At 35.4% G+C, this 26,049-nt stretch overlaps 1 protein-coding gene across 1 annotated transcript; it reads right to left on the bottom strand.

Annotated features, from left to right (window-relative positions):
* Positions 1-2,717, bottom strand: LOC145806854 (uncharacterized). Its single transcript, XM_082904687.1, has 2 exons — positions 2,640-2,717; positions 1-1,263 (listed from the first exon to the last, which is right to left on the bottom strand). The coding sequence occupies exons 1-2, from the start codon at positions 2,715-2,717 to the stop codon at positions 1-3; spliced, it is 1,341 nt and encodes a 446-aa protein (XP_082760813.1).
* Positions 2,718-26,049: the final 23,332 nt, after the last annotated feature.

Here is a 26,049-nt window from a genome sequence, read left to right as displayed (position 1 = left end):
CTAGTCCTTGAACATTCTAGTGATCATTCGTCGGTAGGTTGCCCCGGCATTCTTGAGGCTGAACGGTATTACTTTGTAGCAATAAGTGCCTCTTGGAGTGATGAATGCTATCTTCTCCTGATCTGGGCCGAATAATGGTATCTGGTGATAGCCGCTATAAGCGTCCAGAAAGCTTATATGCCCATGTTCTGTTATTGAATCTACCAATTGATCAATGTGAGGTAGAGGAAAACTGTCCTTAGGACAAGCTCTGTTCAAGCAGGTGAAGTCAATGCAGACTCTCAATTTTCCGTTCTTCTTCTTGACTACAACTGTGTTGGACAGCCACTGTGGGTACTGAACTTCTCTAATTACCCCCGATGGTAGGAGTTTTTCGACCTCGGCAATTACTGCTTCAATGTGCTCAACTGAGGATCTCCAACTTTTCTGTACGATAGGCCGAGTAGAGGGGTTGTTGTTGAGTTTATGGCAAGCAAGATTTGGGTTCAACCCTGGAGTATCATATGCTAACCATGTGAATACCTCCATATTTTTCCTCAACAATTCTAGCAACTGAAGTTTCTCATCAACGCCTAGCGAGGTACCGATAAGGAAGTACTTTTTTGGATCATCCTCATTTACTAGGACTTTCTCTAAATCCTCTACTATCTTTTCATCTGGGGCTCCTCCTACATCCTCCAAGACTGGTTGTTTGGCCACTTCCACTGTCTGCACCCGATTACAAAGTTGTTTAGCCTTCATAGCTACCATGAAGCAATGTTTCGACGCAACTTGGTCCTCTAAGATCTGCTCTACTCCATGTTCCGTTGGGAAATGGGTGAGCTGGTGGTAGGTTGAAGGGACCACTTCCATTTGGTGAATCCAAGGACGACCAAGTATGGCGTTGTAAGGAGAAGGTGTATTAATAATTAGAAATTCTATCTGTCGGGTCTTCGTTCTAGCCACAACTAACAACACTATCCTGCCAAGTGGCCATTCAGGCTGTGAATTGAAGCCAACCAATGGAGTCGCTACTGGGGAGAGGTGCTGCTCAGAGAGACTAAGCTTCTTGAATAAGTCGTAATACAATATATTTGTTGTACTGTCCTGATCTACCAGGACTCGTTTTACGTAAAATCGTTTCTCAATTCCCACAGTTATAATCAGTGCATCAATATGTGGGTGTTGAATGCCTTCTAAATCCTTTCTAGTAAATGAAACAGTGCATAAGGGGGACTTGGGTACTGTGAATACCTTTTTCGGCGCGAGCCCTATTGACTTGACCTGTTGAATTTGCACAGCTTTGGAAATTTCTTCTTTCAGTGCCTCTTCGTGTTCTTGGGTAGTTGTTCCATGGATTACATTAATTACCAACCGAGGAGGGTGCTCAATGTCCAGTTCTGGCGGGGGGTTCTCCTATTCGGCCACAGCTTTATCCTAATCAATGTAATCTCAGAGGTGTCCAGCAGCTACCAAGTTTTCTAGGTGTTGCTTCAGTGCTCTGCAATTTTGAGTCATATGCCCCCTGTCTTGGTGATAGGTGCATTTGAGCTTCTGATTACACCGAGCTGGATCTCTTAACATTTTCGACGGCCAAATAAAGAATGAATCTCTCTTGATCTTTTCCAAAATACAATAGATTGGTTATTTGAATACGGTCACGACTACTTCGTGAGATTTGGACTTGTCTACTTCATTTACCGTGAGTCCTCGGTGTTCCCCTCGGTCTACTTTCTTCTTATGCCGAGCTGTTTGTTCAGTTGACGCTACCTCGATGAGGATCTGATCGTCTTTGAGGCAAGCATACTATTCAATCCTGGCAAGCAAATCTTTTAGTGCTGTGGCAGAGCGCTTGGTATGTGACTGTCTCAACTTATTTTCTGGCGCAGACCATGTTTCAAAGACATCACGGCCATCTGTTCACTGCAAACGTTTTCCTCCAAGTCATTGTACTCTTGCCAATACCTCATAGCATAATTGCGTAATGTTTCTTCTTGTTCCTTTCAGAGACCGAACAGTGTATCTAGCTCTTTCGGGATCTTAGTGTTGGAGATGAACCTGGCTAAGAACTCTTCGGAGAGGTGCTTCCAGTCGTAAATTGATCCAGCGGGGAGTTGATCGAACCATCGAAGTCCGGATTCTCCCAAGCTGGATAGGAAGACTTTGCACATTAGTGTTTCGTCTTGGCTCCATAAAGACATCATCTGTCTATAATGGCTGATGTGCGTCAGTGGGTCTAACTTCCCATCGTATGACGTGAACTTTGGTGTGGTAAATTTCTTGGGGTGTCTCATGGCCTCTATTTCCGGGGAGAATGGGGAAGAGACAAGCCTATCCAATGCTCGATGCTCTCTCTGGTAGATGGTACGGTCAAGGTGATCTTGTCATTGCTCATTTTTCCTGTTACCAATCAGCCAAGTACGAAGGTCTTGAAGGGGTTACTCTGTCTGCTGGCTAACTATCTTCTGCCTCTTAGCCCTTTTCCGGCGTGAGCCACGGGTGTGGTTGCTCGCCACCTCACTTTGTACCAGGATTGACTGGCTCTGATGCCCATACTCATTTCTGGGAACCTTCTTCACTGGTAGTTCTCAGGATAAGCTTCTCTGTCACAGGCGAGAGGGCTTTGCATCAGTTGTCTTCTCCGTCGAGTCACCCATCACCTTTTTGAGTTGCGCTTTCAGCTCTTGTATCTCCATTCCCATGGAGTCTATGATTCGATCCCTGTAATCTTTCTCCATAAGATAGTGATGAGAATAACCTCCAGCGAAGGGCAATCAATGCTCAACAGATTCGAGGGTCTGAATATTTTTTCCGGATTGTTCTTCTAGGACCGTTAGGAGTGCCAAGCCTTTGTCCTTTGTCTTCTCCATCTATGGAGTCTGTGTCGAAGGGAGGACGTCCTCAATCCCCATCGTCGGAACCACGTGCAGAACTCGGAGACAAAGCAGTCCATGTTCACTGCACCAATTGTGCGTACTGAATACCACACTAGATGATTGTGGATCAAAGCTCCGCACTTGATTGGACTATCCAGGAATTGAAGCCCTGCAACAAGGAGCATCGTCAGAGCTGTCCGGCCGGGGTTGGCCAGATGACCCCTCCAGTGTGGGAATGAGTAATCAGAGAAGAAGCAAGGTGCTCTCTAAGTGCAGAGAGCTAAGTTTCAGTGAGTACAGTTTTGCTTAAATCAGTTACCTTCAATGTGAAGTTAGTGTAGTATATATATATGACTCCTTGCTTGCTACCCAAGATGGTTTTATGGAGCTCTGGTGTTGCCAAGTTTTCCATTAGCATTGCCCAAGGTAGGGGACCATTTGGTAGTTGTCATGGGGTGCATATGCTCATTGTAGTCATGTTGATAACAAATCATATTCCTCTGATTAACTATTTCTGTGATTCTAGGTGTAAGGGACCAGCTGAGGTGGCGACTTGCACATGCATATACTCACAGCTTCCACGTTTCTCTGGTGTGTTCCTTTGGCTCAGCATTGTTGTGCCCCAGCTCGGCTCTCTGTGGGATTGCTAGTAGAAATGGACCGGCCCAGTATGATATCTTTGCGTGGGCTCGGCCTCTTTTGGGTTCTATCTAAGGGTCAAGTCCTGCTGCTCGGCCCAACCCAACATCGTGGCTAGATTAACCTTTCCACCACAGGTTGAGCTCAAGTGCTTGAGGACTTAGATGGATTGTTGACAATGTAATTGGGCTGAACCGATTAGCCCACTTGCTTATCCTGTTTCTCAGGTCTTGAGTCTAATGGATTGGGCCGGCCCAGGGATAAGATCCGACCCATTTCATATTTAGCCCCTTCAACATTCAATAAATGTCTAATAATCTTCACATTTAATTATTTATTAGGTGAATTTGTCACTAGTGTAACCAGAAATATTAGAGAGAGACATAGAGAGAGAGAGAGAGAGAATAGGGTAAAGGAATCAAATCTCTTGTTTGGTATATCCAAATCACTAGGAATTAAGACTGAGTCTATCCTAATCGAATGTGTGACCAATAGTTGCCAATAGAACTGCACATTCTTGGTAGGATGGATATTCGACTCTCTTCATCTGTTCCTATCTTTTCCATTTCTTTTTACTAACAACTATGCGTGTAATCGAAATATTTAAATAAAAAAAAATAAAAATAAAAATCAGATGTGTTATGTAATGGAATACCTAATGCCGGGTGCATATGTCTCTTAGTGAGTGTCTTTACCAACGAACATAAAGATTATTGAGTAATTAGCTGTTGATGAACATTTTGAAAAACAAGTATGCTAGAGACCAGATTAATCCATTCAGAAAAATTTGGATAAGTGATTGTGTGGTGAAAATCAATTTGTATAATGTGAGATTTATATGTAAAATAAATCTAAATCATAAAATGAAAAAATTTGGATAATTTCTGAGAATTCGTAATATTATTCTTTGAAAAATTATTTTTTATCACTCAACTATCAAATAAGTGTTTAGTAACATTTTTTATTTGGAAAATTTTCTACTCTACTATTAGTTTAAAGTAGTACGTGGTAATTTTCTATTTTTTATGTTTTAGATTTTAAAATGTATTGCACAGTTTAGTTACTTTTTTCAAATTTATTTATAAAAAAATGTATAAATTAAAATTAAAAGCTAGTTTGGGTGGGGAAAATGAAATTTAAAATAAAAAGCACTCACTTTCATATAATTTTCTCTTTTTTAGGGTAAAAATATTTTTAATATTTATTTTCATCAAACAGATTTATATTATTAAAAAAATTAAAAATAAAATTTTGAAACAAATCTAACTAGACTGAATGATTATTATTTTACACATTTCTAAAATTTATAATTTTAAAACCTATTATCATGATCTATCAAACAAGATTAGTACATTTTTTGTTTTTATTATTTTTTGAAATTTGAAAATATCATAACTTTCATCGCACATTTATTTTTATTTTTATTTTTATTTTTATAAAATTATATATTTCAAACCTACTTATTGAGATCTTTATTGAATATAAATTACGTAAAAATTAAAAAATATGAATTTTTTTATGAAGTAATTGTACACACCTGTTAGTGTGCTAACATGAAAATTATTCATACGCGTTATCGATTTCCAATTTTCCTTGTTAATATAGAAACTTCTCATTTTATTTTGTTATAATATATGCATTATTTGTTTTATCGAAAAAGCTATTTCTTTTATTTTTAATTTCAAAAGTCGCTTAGATGAATTTATTTCATTTCATTTCATTTAGTTTTAAACTAATTGTTACATGAATAATTAGAAAGTGAGAAATTCTCTATTTGGTGAAACAGAGAAATTTCTCAATTTCCAAAACAAAGGAATTTTTAGTTTCTGTAAAAAAATTATATGTATGTTTGTAGGAGAGAAATATTTCATTTTTCAAAGTTTTTTAATTGATTTTTATATGAATAATTAGAAAATATTTTATGGAAATTGAAAAGTTTATCAACTGAGGGACTTCCAATTCAAAATTGTGAAACTTTTTTGTGAAATATTTTATTTGCTTTAATTTTCAATTGACTATTGCATACTAAGAAATTATAAAATGAAAATTTTCTTAATTTCTTAGAAGTGAAAATTATAAAATTTAATTGAGAAATTTTTAGTTTTCTAAAATTCAAAAATTTGAATAAAGTTTCACAATTTCATTCCAAATTTTCCTTTTGGAGATGAAATTTCTTGGTTATTAGGATGACATTTATAATTTTTTGGTAGGAATTTTTCATTTTCATTTATCAAATTTCCTAAGTTTGTAGAAAATTTCCATGTTTTTAAAATCATAAAGAAAATTTTCAGCTTCTTGATCTTTTACAAAAAATATAATTGGATGAAATTTCACAGTTTCATCCCAAGATTTATATCATAAAATTTACTATTTTTGGATTAAAATTTCCTTTTTTTTTTTCCTTGTTGGGAGGGGGGTGGTTTATTTACACGAAAATCCCTTAAACTATTGAGAAATATTATTTTGACCCCTATACTATAAAAATATACAAATGGACTCCCTAAATTATTGAGAAGTATCACTTTATCCTTTAAAATATAAAAACATACAAATGGACCTCTTAACTATAAAAACGTACAAATTAAACTCTCTAACGAAAAAGGTCAAAGTGAAACTTTCTATTTCATAAATGAAATAGAAATTTCTCCTGTTTATAGGGTTAATTTTTCACAAAATTAAAAAGAAAGAAAAAGTATCATATCATTAGGTCGCCACATTGTTCCATGATTAATCTTATTTTATTTTATTTTAAGATAAATTACAAATACATCTTTTGAGATTTAATTAAAATACAAATCGCTCCCTGTGGTTCTGAAAATTACATCAACCCCCGAGGTCTTTAATTTTATAACAAATTGTCATTTTTATTAATAAATCACTAAGTCAATTAATAGTTTTTAATGATGTTAGAAATATATTTCAATTAATAATTTATGTAATTTTATTATTATATAGGAGAGCAATTATGAATTTCATTTTTTTAGTTAATTCTGTCAAATAAAAAAATTCTAATAAGAGGATATTTGTAATTTTTCAAACTATAGGAGACAATCTATACTTTAAGCAAATCTCAGGGAGTGTATTTGTAATTTATCTTTTATTTTATTTTCTTAATGATAACTTATCGAGATTATATTTCAATATTGATTATTAGTCGACTTTCTATAAAATAAATTCATAAACAATTAACTTGAAAGTATGTATAGCATATATATATATATATATATATATCTATACTATATATTAAGCAAAATGAGATTTTTAACCCTTAAGGCCTGTGGGAGCTTCAATATGCTAATTCTAATTTTCTAATTTTTTGGTTTTTTTTAAAAAAAATTAATCTCAGCATATTTATTAACTGCTCTCAACTCACAAAACTTTTTGACTTCTCTCATAATTACTGCAGTACCTTTTCCAAAATAAATAATTTGTATATTAAAAAAAATTTAAAACAAATATAAATATCTATATCTATATCTATCTATTTATTTATATCTATCTCTAACCCACAAGTTTTGTGAGAGTTCCAATATCTGAACCTTAATTTCTTAATTTTTTTGATTTTTTTTTTTTTGAAAAAAAAAACTTAACACTTATTAAATTTTTCCAAGTCTTTTTAACTTTTCCAATACACACACTCTTTTTAACTTTTCACATACCTATTGCAAACAGTGAGTTTCCTTTTTGTTTTCTCCTTCTTGACTTCTCACTACTACACTTTCAACTTCAGTGACCACATATGCAAACAGTAAGTCTTCTTTTTGTTTTCTCCTTCTTGACTTTTCCTTTTGTTTACTGTTTTAATATTGTAGTTAGATAACCCATAAAAATATTTGTGATTTGTCTAGCGAATAAAAAATTATAATTTGATTTTTTAATATGATTAAAGTTAGATAAATATAAACCCTTACAAAGAGAAAAATGTGATTATAATTAGTTTAAGGATTCTTTTTTTTTTTTTTTAATGTGATTGTAGTTAGTTTAATAGTTCTTTTTTTTCATTTATTTATTTTATTATGGGAAAAATTTGATGTGATTGTAGTTTGTTCAATGACTCTTTTTTTTAATATGATTGTTGTAGTTAGTTCAATGATTTTTTTTACTATTTTAATTTTATTTTTGATTTTTTAATATGATTGAAGTTAGATAAATATAAACCATCACAAAGAGAAAAATGTGATTATAATTAGTTGAATGATTTTTTTTTTTTTTTAATGTGATTGTAGTTAGTTTAATAGTTCTTTTTTTTCATTTATTTATTTTATTATGGGAAAAATGTGATGTGATTGTAGTTTGTTCAATGGCTCTTTTTTTTAATATGATTACTGTAGTTAGTTCAATGGTTTTTTTTAATATTATTTAATCTTTTTATTTACTATTTTAATTTTATTTTTAATATTATTGAAGTTAGATAAAAATAAACACTCACAAAGATAAAAATGTGATTGTAGTTAGTTCAATAGTTCTTTTTTTTTTTAATGTGATTGTAGTTAGTCAATGGTTCTTTTTTTCATTTATTTATTTTTTTTATTATGAAAAAAATATGATGTGATTGTAGTTTGTTCAATGGTTCTTTTTTTTAATCTGATTTAATCTTTTATTTACTATTTTAATGTTTTTTCTTTACAATTATTTATAAAAAAAAATATGATTGTAGTTAGATAGCATAAAAATATTTGTGATTTGATTTGATTTTTTTTTATGATTTGATTTTTAAAGTACCAATTATTGATAATGATTAGATTTTATTTTGAAAAAAAAATTGTAATTGATTTTTTTAACTCACTGTGTTTTTTGAAAAAAAAAATTTATTGTGTTTTTTAAGCTATCAATTCACTTAATTTGTGATTTGATTTTTAACTCACTGTGTTTTTTGAAAAACAAAATAGATTGTACTCATTAGGGTCACATAATGTACCAATTATTGATAATGATTAGATTGTATTTTGCCCCCCAAAAAAATTAATTGATCTTTTTAACTCACTATGTTTTTTGAAAAATAAATTATTGTGTTTTTTAATTATCAATTGACTTAATTTGTGATTGATTTTTTTAATTATTGATGATGATTAGATAGCATTAAAAAAATTTGTGATTTGTATGATTGAAATTATCTCCTTTTGTTTATAATTTGATTTTTTAATATGATTGAGGTTAGATAAACATAAAGACTCACAAAAAGAAAAATGTGATTGTAATTTGTTCAATGGTTCTAAATAATCTTTTTTATTTACTATTCTAATGGTTATTGTAACGCCCTCAAAGTAATAACATTAAACCCATCGAATAAGACATTCATTGACAAATGAAATAACCACATTCTTCTATTCATCAGAGTTTCATTACAAAAGTATTACATGTTAACAACAAAAGCAAGAATGCCCTACGGGATTACAGCTTTCCAAGTTAACACTTGGTTACAACAAAAGAGTGCTAACTCATCTACACATTAAGCCCTCGGCTTGAATATACATGTAATACATCAAAAAGGAACTAAAACCACAACAATCTGCTCGCCTCTAGCCTCCCAAGCTATGACCTTGGAGGTGGCATGCTACCTGTACCTGAAAATGATATTCCCATATAGGGTGAGCCACATCCCAGTAGAAATACACTAAACCAACCATGAACAATGACTAAAAGATTAGCAATTGATAGATGGCCAACACTGATACATCCACATAAATCACATTTTATGTCATCCGACTTATGAGTCCAAGTTACTTTTCATTTTCCCTTTTTCAACAGATGAGCATATTAGCTCTATCATCACCTCAACAGATATGTATAAAAACTATATCCCACATTCACAGATAAGCATATAAGCTATATCCACATTCCCAACAGATATGTATAACAACAATATCCCACATTCACAGATAAGCATATAAGCTGTATCCACACTTCACAAAGATAAGCATATGAGCTCTACCTTCACTTCTCTAGACAAGCATATGAGCTGTATCTACGGAGTTCATCCCCTATCTTCTCCCAATACTATCCGGTTTAGAGGTACATCCCCCATCTTCCCCTAAACCGCGGAGTACATTCCTCATCTCCTCCTCTACACATAACGTATACAAACACATTGGTTCTATATACAATCACTCAATACATACAGTTAATGTATTCTATCAATCGTCAAATTCCATGACACATTCCATTGATTAGTTTCCGTTTGCCTAATCATCATGCATTGTCTACAACAATCACGACTATCCTCCACCGATAGCCCAAAGCAGTTATTTCTAAACAGCAAAATAAATGCACAAATGGATATTCAATCAACATTTCAATTCGGTGTGTGATAAACAATTCAACTACACCCTTTAACCCCATGCACTCCCAATCTCAACAATTCCATTTCATTTCCTCATTTCTCATAATTAATTATCCCAATTAATCAATCAATGCAATTAGGTCATTTTCCATAATTAACATTACAACCCTTAGGTCCCATTTTCATCAATGATTCAACATTTATTCCATTTCTCTATACCAAACATGCATCTAGGTTTATTATAAATAAAACCCCAACTTTTGTAAAATAACACAAAAGCCCCAAACTTTCACAAAATTACCAAACCAACCCCAACATCTCAAAATACCAAAATTTAAAGACAAAATCCATAGAGAGGAGTAGAATATCCCTACCTTAAATTCGGAGCCCCAAGAGAGAAGATGACAAAACCCAACGTGCTCCAAATCCCGAAATTTTCAGATTAAAATGTAGCCCTCGACGATCAACAACTTTTTTGTAAAGGCCAAAGATGAGCAAATCACTCCTACTAGATCAAAACCTAGAGAGAAGGTAGAGTTCTAGAGTGAGAGGCTCAACAATGGTGTTTTTGGAAAAGTATGAGAGAGAAGAGAAAGTGAAAAAGTGATTTGAAAAGTCAAAACACGGAACTTAAACCCAGTCGCCCCGCTCAAGCGTCAAACACCCCGCTCGAGCGTCACTCACAGACTCCCACTCGAGCGTCAACAATCCCGGTCGAGCGGCGGATACACACTCCCAGAACTTTTACAGAACCAGGTCTCCACTCGAGCTTCCAACTCCCCACTCGAGCGGCAGTCACACAACCACGCTCGAGCGGCCAACTCCACGCTCGAGCGTCCAACACTGCACAGGAAATACTGGATGGGTGCAATTCCCGCTCGAGCGCCAAAACCCCCGCTCGAGCGGACAGGTCAAAATCTGGGCAACTAGTTTTGGTTTCTAAACTCAACCAACCTGTAACAAACCTGCCCAACACATCCTATAACTCAAATATAAAGTAAAAAGGATGTAAACAAGATAATAATCAATTACCAACATCCACGGACACATGTCCGGATCACTGTACAACAAGGGTAAATCCGAGATCACTATAACCTCCCCCCTTAAAGAATTTCGTCCCCGAAATTAAGCACAAGTTTTCAAATATAAGTCTTCCTCCATTTTAAACAATGTTACATTTTAACATTCAACAATTCGACCCATTACCGGTCACCCCCTCCCTTTAACAAGAGGCATTTCACAATATGTAAACAACATATGTACTTTCAACATGCATCAACATTACGCATTTTCTTTCCAATTTCAACAATATATTCAACATATATAATGTTACATTCAACTTCCATATGAGGCAAGTTCCAAAACATACTTCCAATAAACCAAACATTTTCAATGTTTCACAACTTAAGACATATATAAAAGCTCTTAAGTTCAACAATAGTTCAAAATCTAAATACAAGATTACATATCAACAAACAAGTCCGGATATTTTTCGCGGACTTCCAACTCACGTTCCCAAGTGGCTTCCTCCACTCCGTGATGTTTCCACAAGACTTTCACCAAAGGAATGGTCTTGCCACGCAGGACTTGATCCCGCCTATCCAAGACCCGAACCGGTCTCTCCTCATACGAGGCATCCTCATCTACCTCTAAATCGGTCCAATCCAATACATGTGATGGATCTGGCTCATACTTCCGAAGCATACTCACATGAAACACGTCATGCACTCCGGACAACTGCGGCGATAAGGCTAACCGATAAGCAACCTCGCCAATCCTCTCAAGGATCTCAAAATGACCAATAAACCGAGGGGATAACTTCTCACTCTTCCCAAACCTCATCAAGCCTCGCCTAGGTGATATCTTCAGAAAGACATGATCACCTACCTCAAACGCCAAAGGCCTCCTCCTACGGTCAGCATACGATTTCTGACGACTCTGGGCTGTAACAAGCCTCCTACGGATAAGCTCAACTTTCTCTGTCGTCTCCCTAACCAACTCCGGACCCAACAAAGGTGCATCACCCACCTCGGCCCAACACATTGGAGACCTACACGGTCGGCCATATAGGGCCTCAAACGGTGCCATACCGATGCTAGACTGAAAGCTGTTGTTGTAGGCAAACTCTACCAAGGGCAAGTGCCTCTCCCACGTCCCACTGAAGTCCAGGACACAACCCCGAAGCATATCCTCGAGGATCTGAATAGTACGCTCGGACTGCCCGTCAGTCTGAGGATGGTAAGCCGTACTAAAGGTCAACTTAGTGCCCAAGGCACTCTGCAAACTCTGCCACAACCTAGCAGTAAAACGAGGATCTCTATCTGAGACGATCGTCACTAGGACCCCGTGCAACCTCACTATGTCCCGAATATACAAGTCGGCATGATGATCTACCGAATCTCTCACGCGCATAGGAATGAAGTGTGCTGACTTAGTCAACCGGTCTACAACCACCCAAATAGCATCACTACTCCGCTGAGTCCTCGGAAGACCTACAACGAAGTCCATAGTGACATGCTCCCACTTCCACTCGGCAATAGGCAAGGGTTGCAACAAACCCGCTGGCCTCTGATGCTTGGCCTTCACTTGTTGGCAAATAAGGCACTTCGATATGAAAACAGCCACATCTCTCTTCATACCCCACCACCAAAACTGGCGACCCAAATCCTGATACATCTTAGTACCTCCCGGATGCACCGCAAGGCGCGAATGGTGAAACTCTCGGAGTACTTCCTCTTGGCAAGACTCCGGCACAAACAAACGGTCTCGGTATCTCACACTCTGGTCGGGATACACCGTCAAACCCTTCTCAACCTTCCCACCTGAGATCTTCTCTCGGAGGGATTCTACCTCAAGGTCACCTCTCTGTGCCTCTAACACTCGTGTCACAAGTGTAGGCTGCGCAACAACAGAAAACAAGGCCGCAGCCTCAACGGATTCGCCCAGTAGCAAATCAAACTCGCCAAGTGCTCCCAACATCTCCCATTCTCGGATGGCTATACTAGCTACATCACTAATGGATTTCCTACTAAGGGCCTCGGCCACAACATTGGCCTTTCCCAGATGATAATGCAACTCAAAATCATAATCCTCGATGAACTCTATCCACCTCCTCTGCTTCAAATCCAAGTCTCTCTGTGTAAACAGATACTTCAAACTCTTGTGGTTCGAGAACACCTCGAACCTCTCACCATAAAGGTAGTGCCTCCAGATTTTCAAGGCGAAGATCACAGCCGCCAACTCTAGGTCGTGTGTAGGGTAATTCTTCTCGTGTATTTTCAACTGACATGAGCCATAAGCTACCACGCTCCCCTCTTGTATCAACACACAACCCAAACCCTCTTGTGAGGCATCACAATAAACCGCGTAACCCAACCCTCTCTCCGGAATAATTAACACTGGAGCGGTGGTCAATCTAACTTTCAGCTCTTGGAACGACTTTTCACAAGTCTCACTCCACACAAACTTGACTCCCTTCCGAGTCAGTCTAGTCAACGGTGACGCTAACCTGGAGAAATCTTTCACAAACCGGCGGTAATACCCAGCTAATCCCAGAAAACTGTGGATCTCAAACACACTCTTAGACTGTGCCCAATCTTGCACTGCCTCTACCTTGGATGTATCAACAGACACTCCTTCCCCGGATACCACGTGGCCTAAGAATTTGACTTCCCTCAGCCAAAACTCACACTTCTCAAACTTGGCATACAGCCTATGGGCTCTAAACAATTCAAGCACCACTCTCAAGTGTTCCTCGTGCTCCTCCTCAGAAGGTGAATAGATAAGAATGTCGTCCACGAAAACGACTACAAATCGATCCAAGAATTCCCGAATGATCCGGTTCATCAAGTCCATAAAGACTGCCGGTGTGTTAGTAAGCCCAAATGGCATCACCAGAAACTCATAGTGGCCATACCGCGTACGGAATGCCGTCTTCAGAATATCCTCCTCCCTGACCCTCAACTGGTGGTAACCCGATCTCAAGTCTATTTTAGAGAAACAACGGGAACCCTTCAACTGGTCAAACAAATCATCTATATGGGGCATAGGGTACTTATTCTTAACCGTAGCCCGATTCAACTTCCGGTAGTCTATACACAATCTCAATGCACCATCTTTCTTTTTAGCAAAGAGGACCGGTGCTCCCCACGGTGACACACTAGGGCGAACAAAACCCTTATCTAGCAATTCCTGGAGCTGAACTTTCAACTCAACCAACTCTGCTGGAGCAAAACGGTAAGGTGCCATAGAAATCGGCGCCGTGCCGGGCACTAGATCAATAGAGAACTCTATCTCTCGGTGAGGTGGCAAACTAACAAGATCTTCGGGAAAGACATCCGAATACTCACAAACCACCCTCGGCAATACAAGCTGGGTCTCACCACTCTCACCTCTCTCAAAGCTAGTAAGTAGACCACTAAGCTCACTTCGCCCTCGCAAATCATACCTCGGTGGTAAAACACAACCAACCCGGTCTCCCAAGAAATGGAACCACTCCCCGCTCAAGGTACATAACGTGACCCTCTGGCGGTAGCAATCGATAACAGCCCGGTATGACGATAGCCAGTCCATACCCAAAATAACATCAAAACCCTTCATGGGCATGACAACAAACGGAAAAGGAAGCCTATGGTCGGCGACCTCTATATCACAACCTCTAACACCTTGTTTCAAGATCAACTCACCACCCAAAGGCGATACCACACAAATAGGAGATGCTAATTGTGCCAACTCCAATTCTAAAACAGATACAAATGCAGCAGATACAAATGCAGCAGATACAAAAGAATGAGATGCACCCGTGTCAATCAACACACTAGCAACCGAGTTGCAAAACAGAAAAGTACCTCTCACTACTGATGGAGCCGGTACTAAATCCTGCACGGTAACAGCATACACGCGCCCCGTAGGCCCCTGGTCTACCTGCTCACCTCTAGGAGCATACGACTGTTGCACTGACTGGGACGACAAAGCCCCCGGATTGGCCCTCGCGGCCTGCACAGACTGAGCTGGCTGAAATCCCTGCGTCTGTCTAGAACCAGACGCTCCCGAAGTGGCACTCAACTGCGGCAAAACCTCTTCAGGTGCCCAGGCTGTCCACACTGGTAACAAGACAAGGGCTGCCCCCTGCCCAAACTCTGACTCTGCGGTCTAGCTGAAGAAGAAACAGCTCTCTGACCCCCACCCTTCTGCGGGCAAACTGAAACCTTGTGACCCAGCTGGCCACACTTGTAACAAGCAAACTCCCCCTGATTGCCTCTTCCCGAGCCTGCACTCGGCACTGGAAAGGTCGATCTAGAAACTGCACCCTGAGACTGCTGAGGGTTATAACCCCTCTGTCTCCTGCCATCACCCTGACCATCTTGGCCCCTCTTGGAGCCTCTCTGCTCTTCCTCCTCTTCCTGCATCATAATTTCCATATGAGCAGCGGCATCTACCAGGTGTCTATACTCTCGGATGTAAGACCCACCAACTCTCAACTTGAGGCCCCGCCTCAACTTCCGCTCAAACTCATAGCAACGACGTTCCTCAGACGCCACCAGTTCAGGTGTAAACCTGGACAGACTGGTAAAAGTAGCCTCAAACTCGGCCACTGACAAACCTTGCTGTTTAAGCCGGCTAAACTGATCCCTCAGTTTCTCCCTAGCTGCTGCAGACAAAAACCTCTCCTGAAAAGCATTCACAAACGCCTCCCATGTACCATCAACACGAGCCTTCTCGTACTTCCACCATTAACCCGCATCTCCCTTCAGTTGGAAGGATGCCAAGGTCACTTTCAGTGCTCCGTCCTCGATGCCAAGCATCTCGAACGTCTTACTCATTTGCTCTAGCCACTCATCAGCCTTCAGTGGCTCCTTCGGATCCTCGATAAACTCATCCGGATTAGACCGAAAAAACTCCCTCTTCAAGAAAGAAGGCCCTGCCTCAGCTGCCTGATTCCCAGCTCTAAGAATACCCAAAGCTCCCGCTATCTCTCTGGCCAAGGCACCCATAGCCTGCTGACCCGCTGGCTCGGCCACATTGGCCTGGCCAACTCCCTCCTACACTGCCGGAATCTCACCCGGTAATGGTACTTCTTGCCTCGCAGGTCTACCACGCCTAGCACCTCTTCCTCGTCCTGACATCCTAATAAAGGTGATACAGAACGTTAGCACATTCACAAATGTGCCGAAACTAAACACTCACGTCCTAATGCATGGACAACTGTAATTCACTCCACGTAAGTACATAAACACATAAGCACTTACGAATTTCATCTCCGGATAATGATAGTCCCAAGGCATTACTAGAGTTCCGGTTAGAAACGACATTGATCAAGTGCCTTTCCAACAAGACTCCCAGAAACCCAAGGATCCAATCAACATCCAAGAAATTAAATCCCATACCCACATAGTCACATAAGCATGTTATCAATCAAGCACATAGCATATGATACTACATCTAAGTCTCTATCAAGCGAGACAAACCCATTGTGATACTAATTACTTCCCACGTACCCAAAGTATTCGAACCCAGTACGCTCTGATACCAAGTTGTAACGCCCTCAAAATAATAACATTAAACCCATCGAATAAGACATTCATTGACAAATGAAATAACCACATTCTTCTATTCATCAGAGTTTCATTACAAAAGTATTACATGTTAACAACAAAAGCAAGAATGCCCTACGGGCTTACAGCTTTCCAAGTTAACACTTGGTTACAACAAAAGAGTGCTAACTCATCTACACATTAAGCCCTCGGCTTGAATATACATGTAATACATAAAAAAAGAACTAAAACCACAACAATCTGCTCACCTCTAGCCTCCCAAGCTATGACCTTGGAGGTGGCATGCTACCTGTACCTAAAAATGATATTCCCATATAGGATGAGCTACAGCCCAGTAGAAATACACTAAACCAACCATGAACAATGATTAAAAGATTAGCAATTGATAGATGGCCAACACTGATACATCCACATAAATCACATTTTATGTCATCCGACTTATGAGTCCAAGTTACTTTTCATTTTCCCTTTTTCAACAGATGAGCATATTAGCTCTATCATCACCTCAACAGATATGTATAAAAACTATATCCCACATTCACAGATAAGCATATAAGCTATATCCACATTCCCAACAGATATGTATAACAACAATATCCCACATTCACAGATAAGCATATAAGCTGTATCCACACTTCACAAAGATAAGCATATGAGCTCTACCTTCACTTCTCTAGACAAGCATATGAGCTGTATCTACGGAGTTCATCCCCTATCTTCTCCTAATACTATCTGGTTTAGAGGTACATCCCCCATCTTCCCCTAAACCGCGGAGTACATTCCCCATCTCCTCCTCTACACATAACGTATACAAACACATTGGTTCTATATACAATCACTCAATACATACAGTTAATGTATTCTATCAATCGTCAAATTCCATGACACATTCCATTGATTAGTTTCCGTTTGCCTAATCATCATGCATTGTCTACAACAATCACGACTATCCTCCACCGATAGCCCAAAGCAGTTATTTCTAAACAGCAAAATAAATGCACAAATGGATATTCAATCAACATTTCAATTCGGTGTGTGATAAACAATTCAACTACACCCTTTAACCCCATGCACTCCCAATCTCAACAATTCCATTTCATTTCCTCATTTCTCATAATTAATTATCCCAATTAATCAATCAATGTAATTAGGTCATTTTCCATAATTAACATTACAACCCTTAGGTCCCATTTTCATCAATGATTCAACATTTATTCCATTTCTCTATACCAAACATGCATCTAGGTTTATTATAAATAAAACCCCAACTTTTGTAAAATAACACAAAAGCCCCAAACTTTCATAAAATTACCAAACCAACCCCAACATCTCAAAATACCAAAATTTAAAGACAAAATCCATAGAGAGGAGTAGGATATCCCTACCTCAAATTCGGAGCCCCAAGGGAGAAGATGACAAAACCCAACGTGTTCCAAATCCCAAAATTTTCAGATTAAAATGTAGCCCTCGACGATCAACAACTTTTTTGTAAAGGACAAAGATGAGCAAATCACTCCTACTAGATCAAAACCTAGAGAGAAGGTAGAGTTCTAAAGTGAGAGGCTCAACAATGGTGTTTTTGGAAAAGTAGGAGAGAGAAGAGAAAGTGAAAAAGTGATTTGAAAAGTCAAAACACGGAACTTAAACCCAGTCGCCCCGCTCGAGCGTCAAACACCCCGCTCGAGTGTCACTCACAGACTCCCACTCGAGCGTCAACAATCCCGGTCGAGCGGCGGATACACACTCCCAGAACTTTTACAGAACCAGGTCTCCGCTCGAGCTTCCAACTCCCTGCTCGAGCGGCAGTCACACAACCACGCTCGAGCGGCCAACTCCACGCTCGAGCGTCCAACACTGCACAGGAAATACTGGATGGGTGCAATTCCCGCTCGAGCGCCAAAACCCCCGCTCGAGCGGACAGGTCAAAATCTGGGCAACTAGTTTTGGTTTCTAAACTCAACCAACCTGTAACAAACCTGCCCAACACATCCTATAACTCAAATATAAAGTAAAAAGGATGTAAACAAGATAATAATCAACTACCAACATCCACGGACACATGTCCGGATCACTGTACAACAAGGGTAAATCCGGGATCGCTATAGTTATTTTTAAATTTTTTTTTATTATGAGAAAAATGTTATTGTAGTTAGATAGCATTAAAAAAGTTGTGATTTTTATGATTGAAGTTATTTCCTTTTGTTTATAATTTGATTTTTTTAATATGATTGAACTTAACTCATAAAAAGAAAAATGTAATTGTAGTTTGTTCAACGGTTCTAAATAATATTTTTATTTACTATTTTAATGGTTCTTTTTTTTAATTATTTTTTTTATTATGAGAAAAATATGATTGTAGTTAGATAGAATTAAAAAAATTGTGATTTGTATGATTGAAGTTATCTCATTTTGTTTATAATTTGATTTTTTTAATATGATTAAAGTTAGATAAACATAAACACTAAAAAAAAAAAAAATGTGATTGTAGTTTGTTCAATACTTCTAAATAATCTTTTTATTTACTATTTTAATGGTTCGTGTTTTCAATTTTTTTTTATTATGAGAAAAAATGTGATTGTAGTTAGATAGCATTAAAAAAAAATGTGATTTGTATGATTGAAGTTATCTCCTTTTGTTTATAATTTGATTTTTTAATATGATTAAAGTTAGATAAACATAAATACTCACAAAAAGAAAAATATGATTGTAGTTTGTTCAATACTTCTAAATAATCTTTTTATTTACTATTTTAATGGTTCTTTTTTTCAATTATTTTTTTTATTATGAGAAAAATATGATTGTAGTTAGATGGCATTAAAAAAATTATGATTTGTATGATTGAAGTTATCTCTTTTTGTTTATAATTTGGTTTTATTAATATGATTGAAGTAAGATAAACATAAACACTCACAAAAAGAAAAATATGATTGTAGTTTGTTCAATAGTTTTAAATAATCTTTGTATTTACTATTTTAATGATTCTTTTTTAAAAGTTATTTTTTTTATTATGAGAAAAATATGATTGTAGTTAGATAGCATTAAAAAATTGTGATTTGTATGATTGGAGTTATCTCCTTTTGTTTATAATTTGATTTTTTTAATATGATTGAAGTTAGATAAACATAAACACTCAAAAAAAAAAAAAGTGATTGTAGTTTGTTCAATACTTCTAAATAATCTTTTTATTTACTATTTTAATGGTTCTTTTTTTCAATTATTTTTTTTTATTATGAGAAAAATGTGATTGTAGTTAGATAGCATTAAAAAAAAATGTGACTTGTATGATTGAAGTTATCTCCTTTTGTTTATAATTTGATTTTTTAATATGATTAAAGTTAGATAAACATAAACACTCACAAAAAGAAAAATATGATTGTAGTTTGTTCAATACTTCTAAATAATCTTTTTATTTACTATTTTAATGTTTCTTTTTTTCAATTATTTTTTTTATTATGAGAAAAATATGATTGTAGTTAGATGGCATTAAAAAAATTGTGATTTGTATGATTGAAGTTATCTCTTTTTGTTTATAATTTGGTTTTTTTAATATGATTGAAGTAAGATAAACATAAATATTCACAAAAAGAAAAATGTCATTAAACGTTCAATAGTTCTAAACAATCTTTGTATTTACTATTTTAATGGTTCTTTTTTAAAAGTTATTTTTTTTATTATGAGAAAAATATGATTGTAGTTAGATAGGATTAAAACAATTGTGGTTTGTATGATTGAAATTATCTCCTTTTGTTTATAATTTGATTTTTTTAATATGATTGAAGTTAGATAAATATAAATACTCACAAAAAGAAAAATGTGATTGTAGTTTGTTCAATACTTCTAAATAATCTTTTTATTTACTATTTTAATGGTTCTTTTTTTCAATTATATATTTTTTTAGGAAAATGAGTGAGAGCACTAATTAGTGCTACCACTAATGATGTGGCAGTGGACCCTACCATGAATGATTTGATGTTTTGGCCTTGGTGTTGTATTTTTTTTCTTTTTTTATTGAGTGCCATGTCATTAGTGATCTTTTTAGAGCTCCAAAATTAGTGGTCTCTATCATTGTTGATTTTTTTATTATGAGAAAAATGTGATTATAGTTAGATAGCATTAAAAAAAATGTGATTTGTATGATTGAAGTTATCTCCATTTGTTTATAATTTGATTTTTTAATATGATTGAAATTAGATAAACATAAACCGTCATAAAAAAAATGTGATTGTAGTTTGTTCAATACTTCTAAATAATCTTTTTATTTACTATTTTAATGGTTCTTTGTTTCAATTATTATTTTTATTATGAGAAAAATATGATTGTAGTTAGATAGCATTAAAAAATTGTGATTTGTATGATTGAAGTTATCTCTTTCTGTTTATTATTTGATTTTTTTAGTATGATTGACGTAAGATAAACATAAATACTCACAAAAAGAAAAATGTGATTGTAGTTTGTTCAATAGTTTTAAATAATCTTTTTATTTATTATTTTAATGGTTCTTTTTTAAAAGTTATTTTTTTTATTTATTATTTTTTTATTATCATACCTGTACTAACAATGCCACGTCAACTAAATTGTGCACCGTGCGTGACCTTTGTTTTAAATATAGATTGGTCTGAAGAATGTCTATACCTTTCAGAAGGTAAAAAAAAAAAAATGTAAGCATAACATTTTTACTTTATAACATTTTATAAATACATAATATATGTGTTGTTCATTAATTATAATACTAACTATCATGTTGACAAAGCAGGAATGCTAATGGAAGGCCTACAACAATTTAGATTTTAGTTATTTTTTGTTTTATTTATTCAGTGAATTTTGAACAAATGTAATAAATTCTTATTTTTATTACTTTAATTATGCAATGTCAATATTTTCTTTTAAAATTACATATATTTTATGCTAACAATTTAAAAATAAGTTTGACATAACTATGAATGTTTTTTTTTTTTGAAATTTAATTCCGTGCATAGCACGGGTGATATGCTAGTATATATATAAGCAATGTGGCCTTTTTAGTCCACAAACCTTGTGGGATCTCCATTATTCTAATTCTAATTTCTTAATTTTTTGATTTAATTTTTTTTTTTTGTATTAACCTAAACCCTATTACCCATTATTATCCATTAAATTTCCGTATTACCCTAAACCCATTATTACTCATTACTACCTACTAACCTAAACCCTACCACAACACACAGCAACTTAAAGAAAAAATTTGGGCCCATTATTACCCATTACTACCTATTAACCTAAACCCTACTATAGCACATAACAACCTAAAGAAAAAATTTGGGAGAGAGAGTGAGAGTTTAAATTTCGGCGAGAGAGAGAGAGAGTTCACATAAAGTAAGACAGAATCTTGGAGCCTTCCTATCACAACGTTGGCAGCTTTGGGACAAAATTTTGAAAGAAAAATATTTCAAAGTCTGTGAGTAAATCATTTATTTTTTAATATAGTGATTTTATTTTTAAATTAATTAAGAATGATTGCATTCATTAAGTTCACATAAAATATTAATTATTGATGATGATTAGATTGTATTTTGTGATTGTGATTAAAATTTTGTTTATTTTTCAATATTTTATTTTTAATCTATGTTTTTTGGGAAAAAAAAGAAGATTTTATTCATTAGGTTTAGATAAAATGCGCACTATTGATGATAATGATTAGATTATTTTTTGTAATTGGGTTTTTTAACTCACTATTTTTTTCAAAAAATAAAAATAAAAATAAAAATAATGGTTGTGCTTAATTTGTGATTGAGTTTTTAACTCACTATGCTTTTTGATTAAAAATAATAATAATAATAATTGTATTTTTTAATTATCAAGTGACTTCATTGCTTTTTTTTTTTGTTTAATTTTTTAATTTTTTTTATGAGGAAAAATATGATTGTGTTTTTTTACACTTTATTTTGATCACACGGTGATTTTATTTTTTTAAATGATTATGTTGTTTTACACTCCATTTAACGTGTTTTTTGAAAAAAAAAAAGATTGTATTCATATTTTTTGAATACAATCACACGATGATTGTATTTTTAGTCTATGTTTTTTGAAAATAAAATAGATTGCATTTATTAAATTCACATAAAGTAGCCACTGTGTTTTTTTTTTTGTAAAAAAAGTCGTGTTTTTTAACTATCAATTAACTTAATTTGTATGTTTTTTTTTTTAAAAAAAAAAATATTTTTAGATTACCGATTGACTTTATTATTTTTTAATACAGTGATTGTATTTTTACACTTTGTTTGATTGATGATGATAAGATAGTATTTTGTGATTGTGATTGGATTTAATTTATTTTTCAATACGGTGAATGTATTTTCAATCTATGTGTTTTGGAGAAAAAAAAAAAAGAAAAGATTATATTCATTAGGCTCATATAAACTACGCACTGTGACTTTATTTTTTTAAATGATTATGTTTTTTTACACTCCATTTAAAATGTGTTTTTTTGAAAGAAAAAATAGATTGTATTCATGTATTTTTGAATACAACCACACGTTGATTGTATTTTTAATCTATGTTTTTTGAAAAAAAAATTAGATTGTATTTATTAGATTCACATAAAGTAGTCACCGTATTGTTTTTTTAAAAAAAGGTCGTACTTTTTAACTATCAATTAACTTAATTTGTATTTTTTTTTAAAAATAATTTTATTTTTTAATTACCAATTGACTTCATTGTTTTTCAATATGGTGATTGTATTTTTTCATTCTGTTTGATTAATGATGATTGGATAGTATTTTGTGATTGTAATTGGACTTAATTTATTTTTTAATATGGTGATTGTATTTTTAATCTATGTTTTCTGATAAAAAAAAAATTAGATTGTATTCATAAGGCTCACATAAACTACACACTATTAATGATGATGATTAGATTATATTTTGTAATTAGATTTTTAACTCACTTTGTTTTTTTTAAAAAAAATGGTTGTGCTTTTTAGCTATTAATTAGCTTAATTTTTTATTCGGTTTTTAACTCACTATGCTTTTTGAAAAAAAAAAATAATTGTATTTTTTAATTATCAATTGACTTCATTGCTGTTTTTTAAATTAGTTTAATTTGTGATTGTGTTTTTTACACTCCATTTTGACTACACGATGATTTTATGTATTTTTAATGATTGTGTTTTTCTACACTCCGTTTAATCTGTGTTTATTGAAGAAAAAAAAAAGATTGTATTCATGTTTATTTGAATACAATCATACGGTGATTGTATTTTTAATTTATATTTAAAAAAAATTATATTTATTAAGCCCACATAAATAGTTTTTTTAAATTTAATCCTGAGCATAACGGGTACTAATAAATGTATATGTGAATATATCTACATATATGACTTCAATCCTTAACCTCATAAGAGGGTGTTCAAACATTGTAATGTGGAATTTTTTTTTTCTTGACATAAACCTTTCAATGAAGTTTCATAAAGTCAAAAACCAACTAATCACGCAAAATGGGTTCACATTCCTACTGAAATTATTGCCATAGAAATTTTCTCAAGCACTTATTAATCTAAATCTTTACGTTCTTTTTTTATTATTATTTTTATTAGCAAAAAGAAACTTTATTGATGAAAAAAGCAAAAAAACATCCGAAAACTTACATCAATAAAGAAGGGAAGTGGAAATAGCATCCTAACTAACCTTACCAATTCCAACTAGGTTGGCACCGATAAGGAAGCACAATCCTTTGCTAGCACTTAACCCATAATTGGTGAGGAACCAATCAAAAGAGTGAAACAGAGAGAAAGGAAAAGAAAATAACAGAGAACCTCCACACCACTCTTAACACAAAACAGATCACAGCGGCCACCATTCAGACTATTGCAAAACTTCACCTAGTACAACCCCAAATGTGGTACTAAACTTCACCTAGATTCACTCCATTCCTCACAGCAGCAGCCATAAGATGTCAGTCAAGCTAATGCAAGACTAGTGCAAGCTAGATCACAGCAGCTCACCCTCAGTTCACAACATCCAAATACAGCAACTCATCATCTTCTCCAAAGATCAACAGCAGACCTTAAGAGCAGCCAGGAGGTGTCATTCATACTAGACAACACCTCAACTAGAACATAGCAGAAACAACTTACTGCCAGCAATCTCCAGCCTCAGACCAGACTGCAACCTGTAGGCCAAACAGCTCCATTAACATAACACACCAGCATACACATTACCAAACAGAGCACCACAACTGCAAACCAGATCAAATAGATCCCAACAAAGATCAACATCTTCCAATTCAGCAAACATAACCCGACATAGATTAGCAAACATATCCCAACACAGAATCCAGCAGCAACATAGCAACTTACCCCCAGTAGGTCATACAGCTCCACCATCTGCCTTGCAACCAGTAACCACCAACATAAATGCAACTATACTGAACCAGCAACAGAAATCAGAGTAAGCATAGCAGATCCATCCATCATTCCAGCACCAAATCAAGACCTTGACCACCAAATAAAATTAGTAACAGCTATGTAGACTGCAGCATAGCATCAAAGAACACCAGATAGCAGCAGACCTCAGATAGCATCAAACAACACCAGATAACAGCAACAAGTATGCAGACTGCTACTGCCCAAAACAGAACAAAAAGACAGACACCAACTGGACTGAGAACTCCATCAAACTGCAATCTCCCCAAGCACATCCTGATAAGAGCAAACCAGGACACAGCAGATCACAACAAATAGATCAAGTCAGGCAGACCAGCAGCACACACCTTCTCCGTTTCACCCACCCAGACCCAGCAAGGCACTATTGGCAGTGCACACAGACTCAGCAGAGAACTATAAGCAGATTCTGACTTGTTGAATATTGTAGACAAACTCATCCACTCCAAACCCCTGCCCAATTGAATGTGCTTTCATCCAAATGGCCACTCTAAATTTAATTAACTCACATAGGTCATCACACATGGGCTGCAGCTCATTGAACAAGCAGTCATTCCTGCATTTCCAAAGGGACCACAAACCAGCAATCAAAACTGCTCTCCACAGCTATTTCTCCCTTTTCCTGTAAGGCCAACCTAATCACTAGTGCATGAGCATAACCACTGAACTAGGGAAGGCCCATTGCAGACCCCACCACTTGATTATAGAATACCAAACTTTCGAAGCAAAGGGGCATAACAGTAGAACATGATTGAGTGATTCAATCTCCCCGTGACAAAACACACACTCAATACTAACTTCATCACTTAAAATGCCAATTCGTTGTAAATAATCTGAAGTCTTTAACCTCCCTTTCTAGACTAACCAGGAGAGAAATTGGGCCTTAGGAGGAGAGGGATTGTGCCAAATCAAGTCAGGAATTATTAGGGTAGGACCATTAGAAGATTCACACCAATTAACAGCGCATTTTACGCTGAAAATACCTGCAGGATCAGCTTTCCACACAAGACTATCATTAGAATCCAATCTCAAATCGGGACCCTCACCTAGAGCAATATGAAGTCTCTGTAATTCATCTTCCTCCCAAGCCAATAAGGGTCTTCTGAAATTAAAAGCCCAGTTGTTCTGATTTCGGTCCGTAGACCACTGCATATATAGGGAGATGTCTCTGTCCACTGATAAGAAGTATAATCTAGGGAATTGAGACTTCAAGCACCCGGTGCCCATCCAATTATCAATCTAGAAGCTAAGTCTTTTGCCATTGCCAATCTTGATTTCAGTATTGTGCAAATAATAGTTGAACAG

Source organism: Camellia sinensis, chromosome 14 (genome assembly GCF_055761805.1).
Source record: "Camellia sinensis isolate YWXY chromosome 14, ASM5576180v1, whole genome shotgun sequence".
Lineage (NCBI taxonomy): Eukaryota > Viridiplantae > Streptophyta > Magnoliopsida > Ericales > Theaceae > Camellia > Camellia sinensis.
The sequence above is the reverse complement of the archived record's forward strand: the minus strand, read 5'-3'. Positions and strand labels throughout refer to the sequence as shown.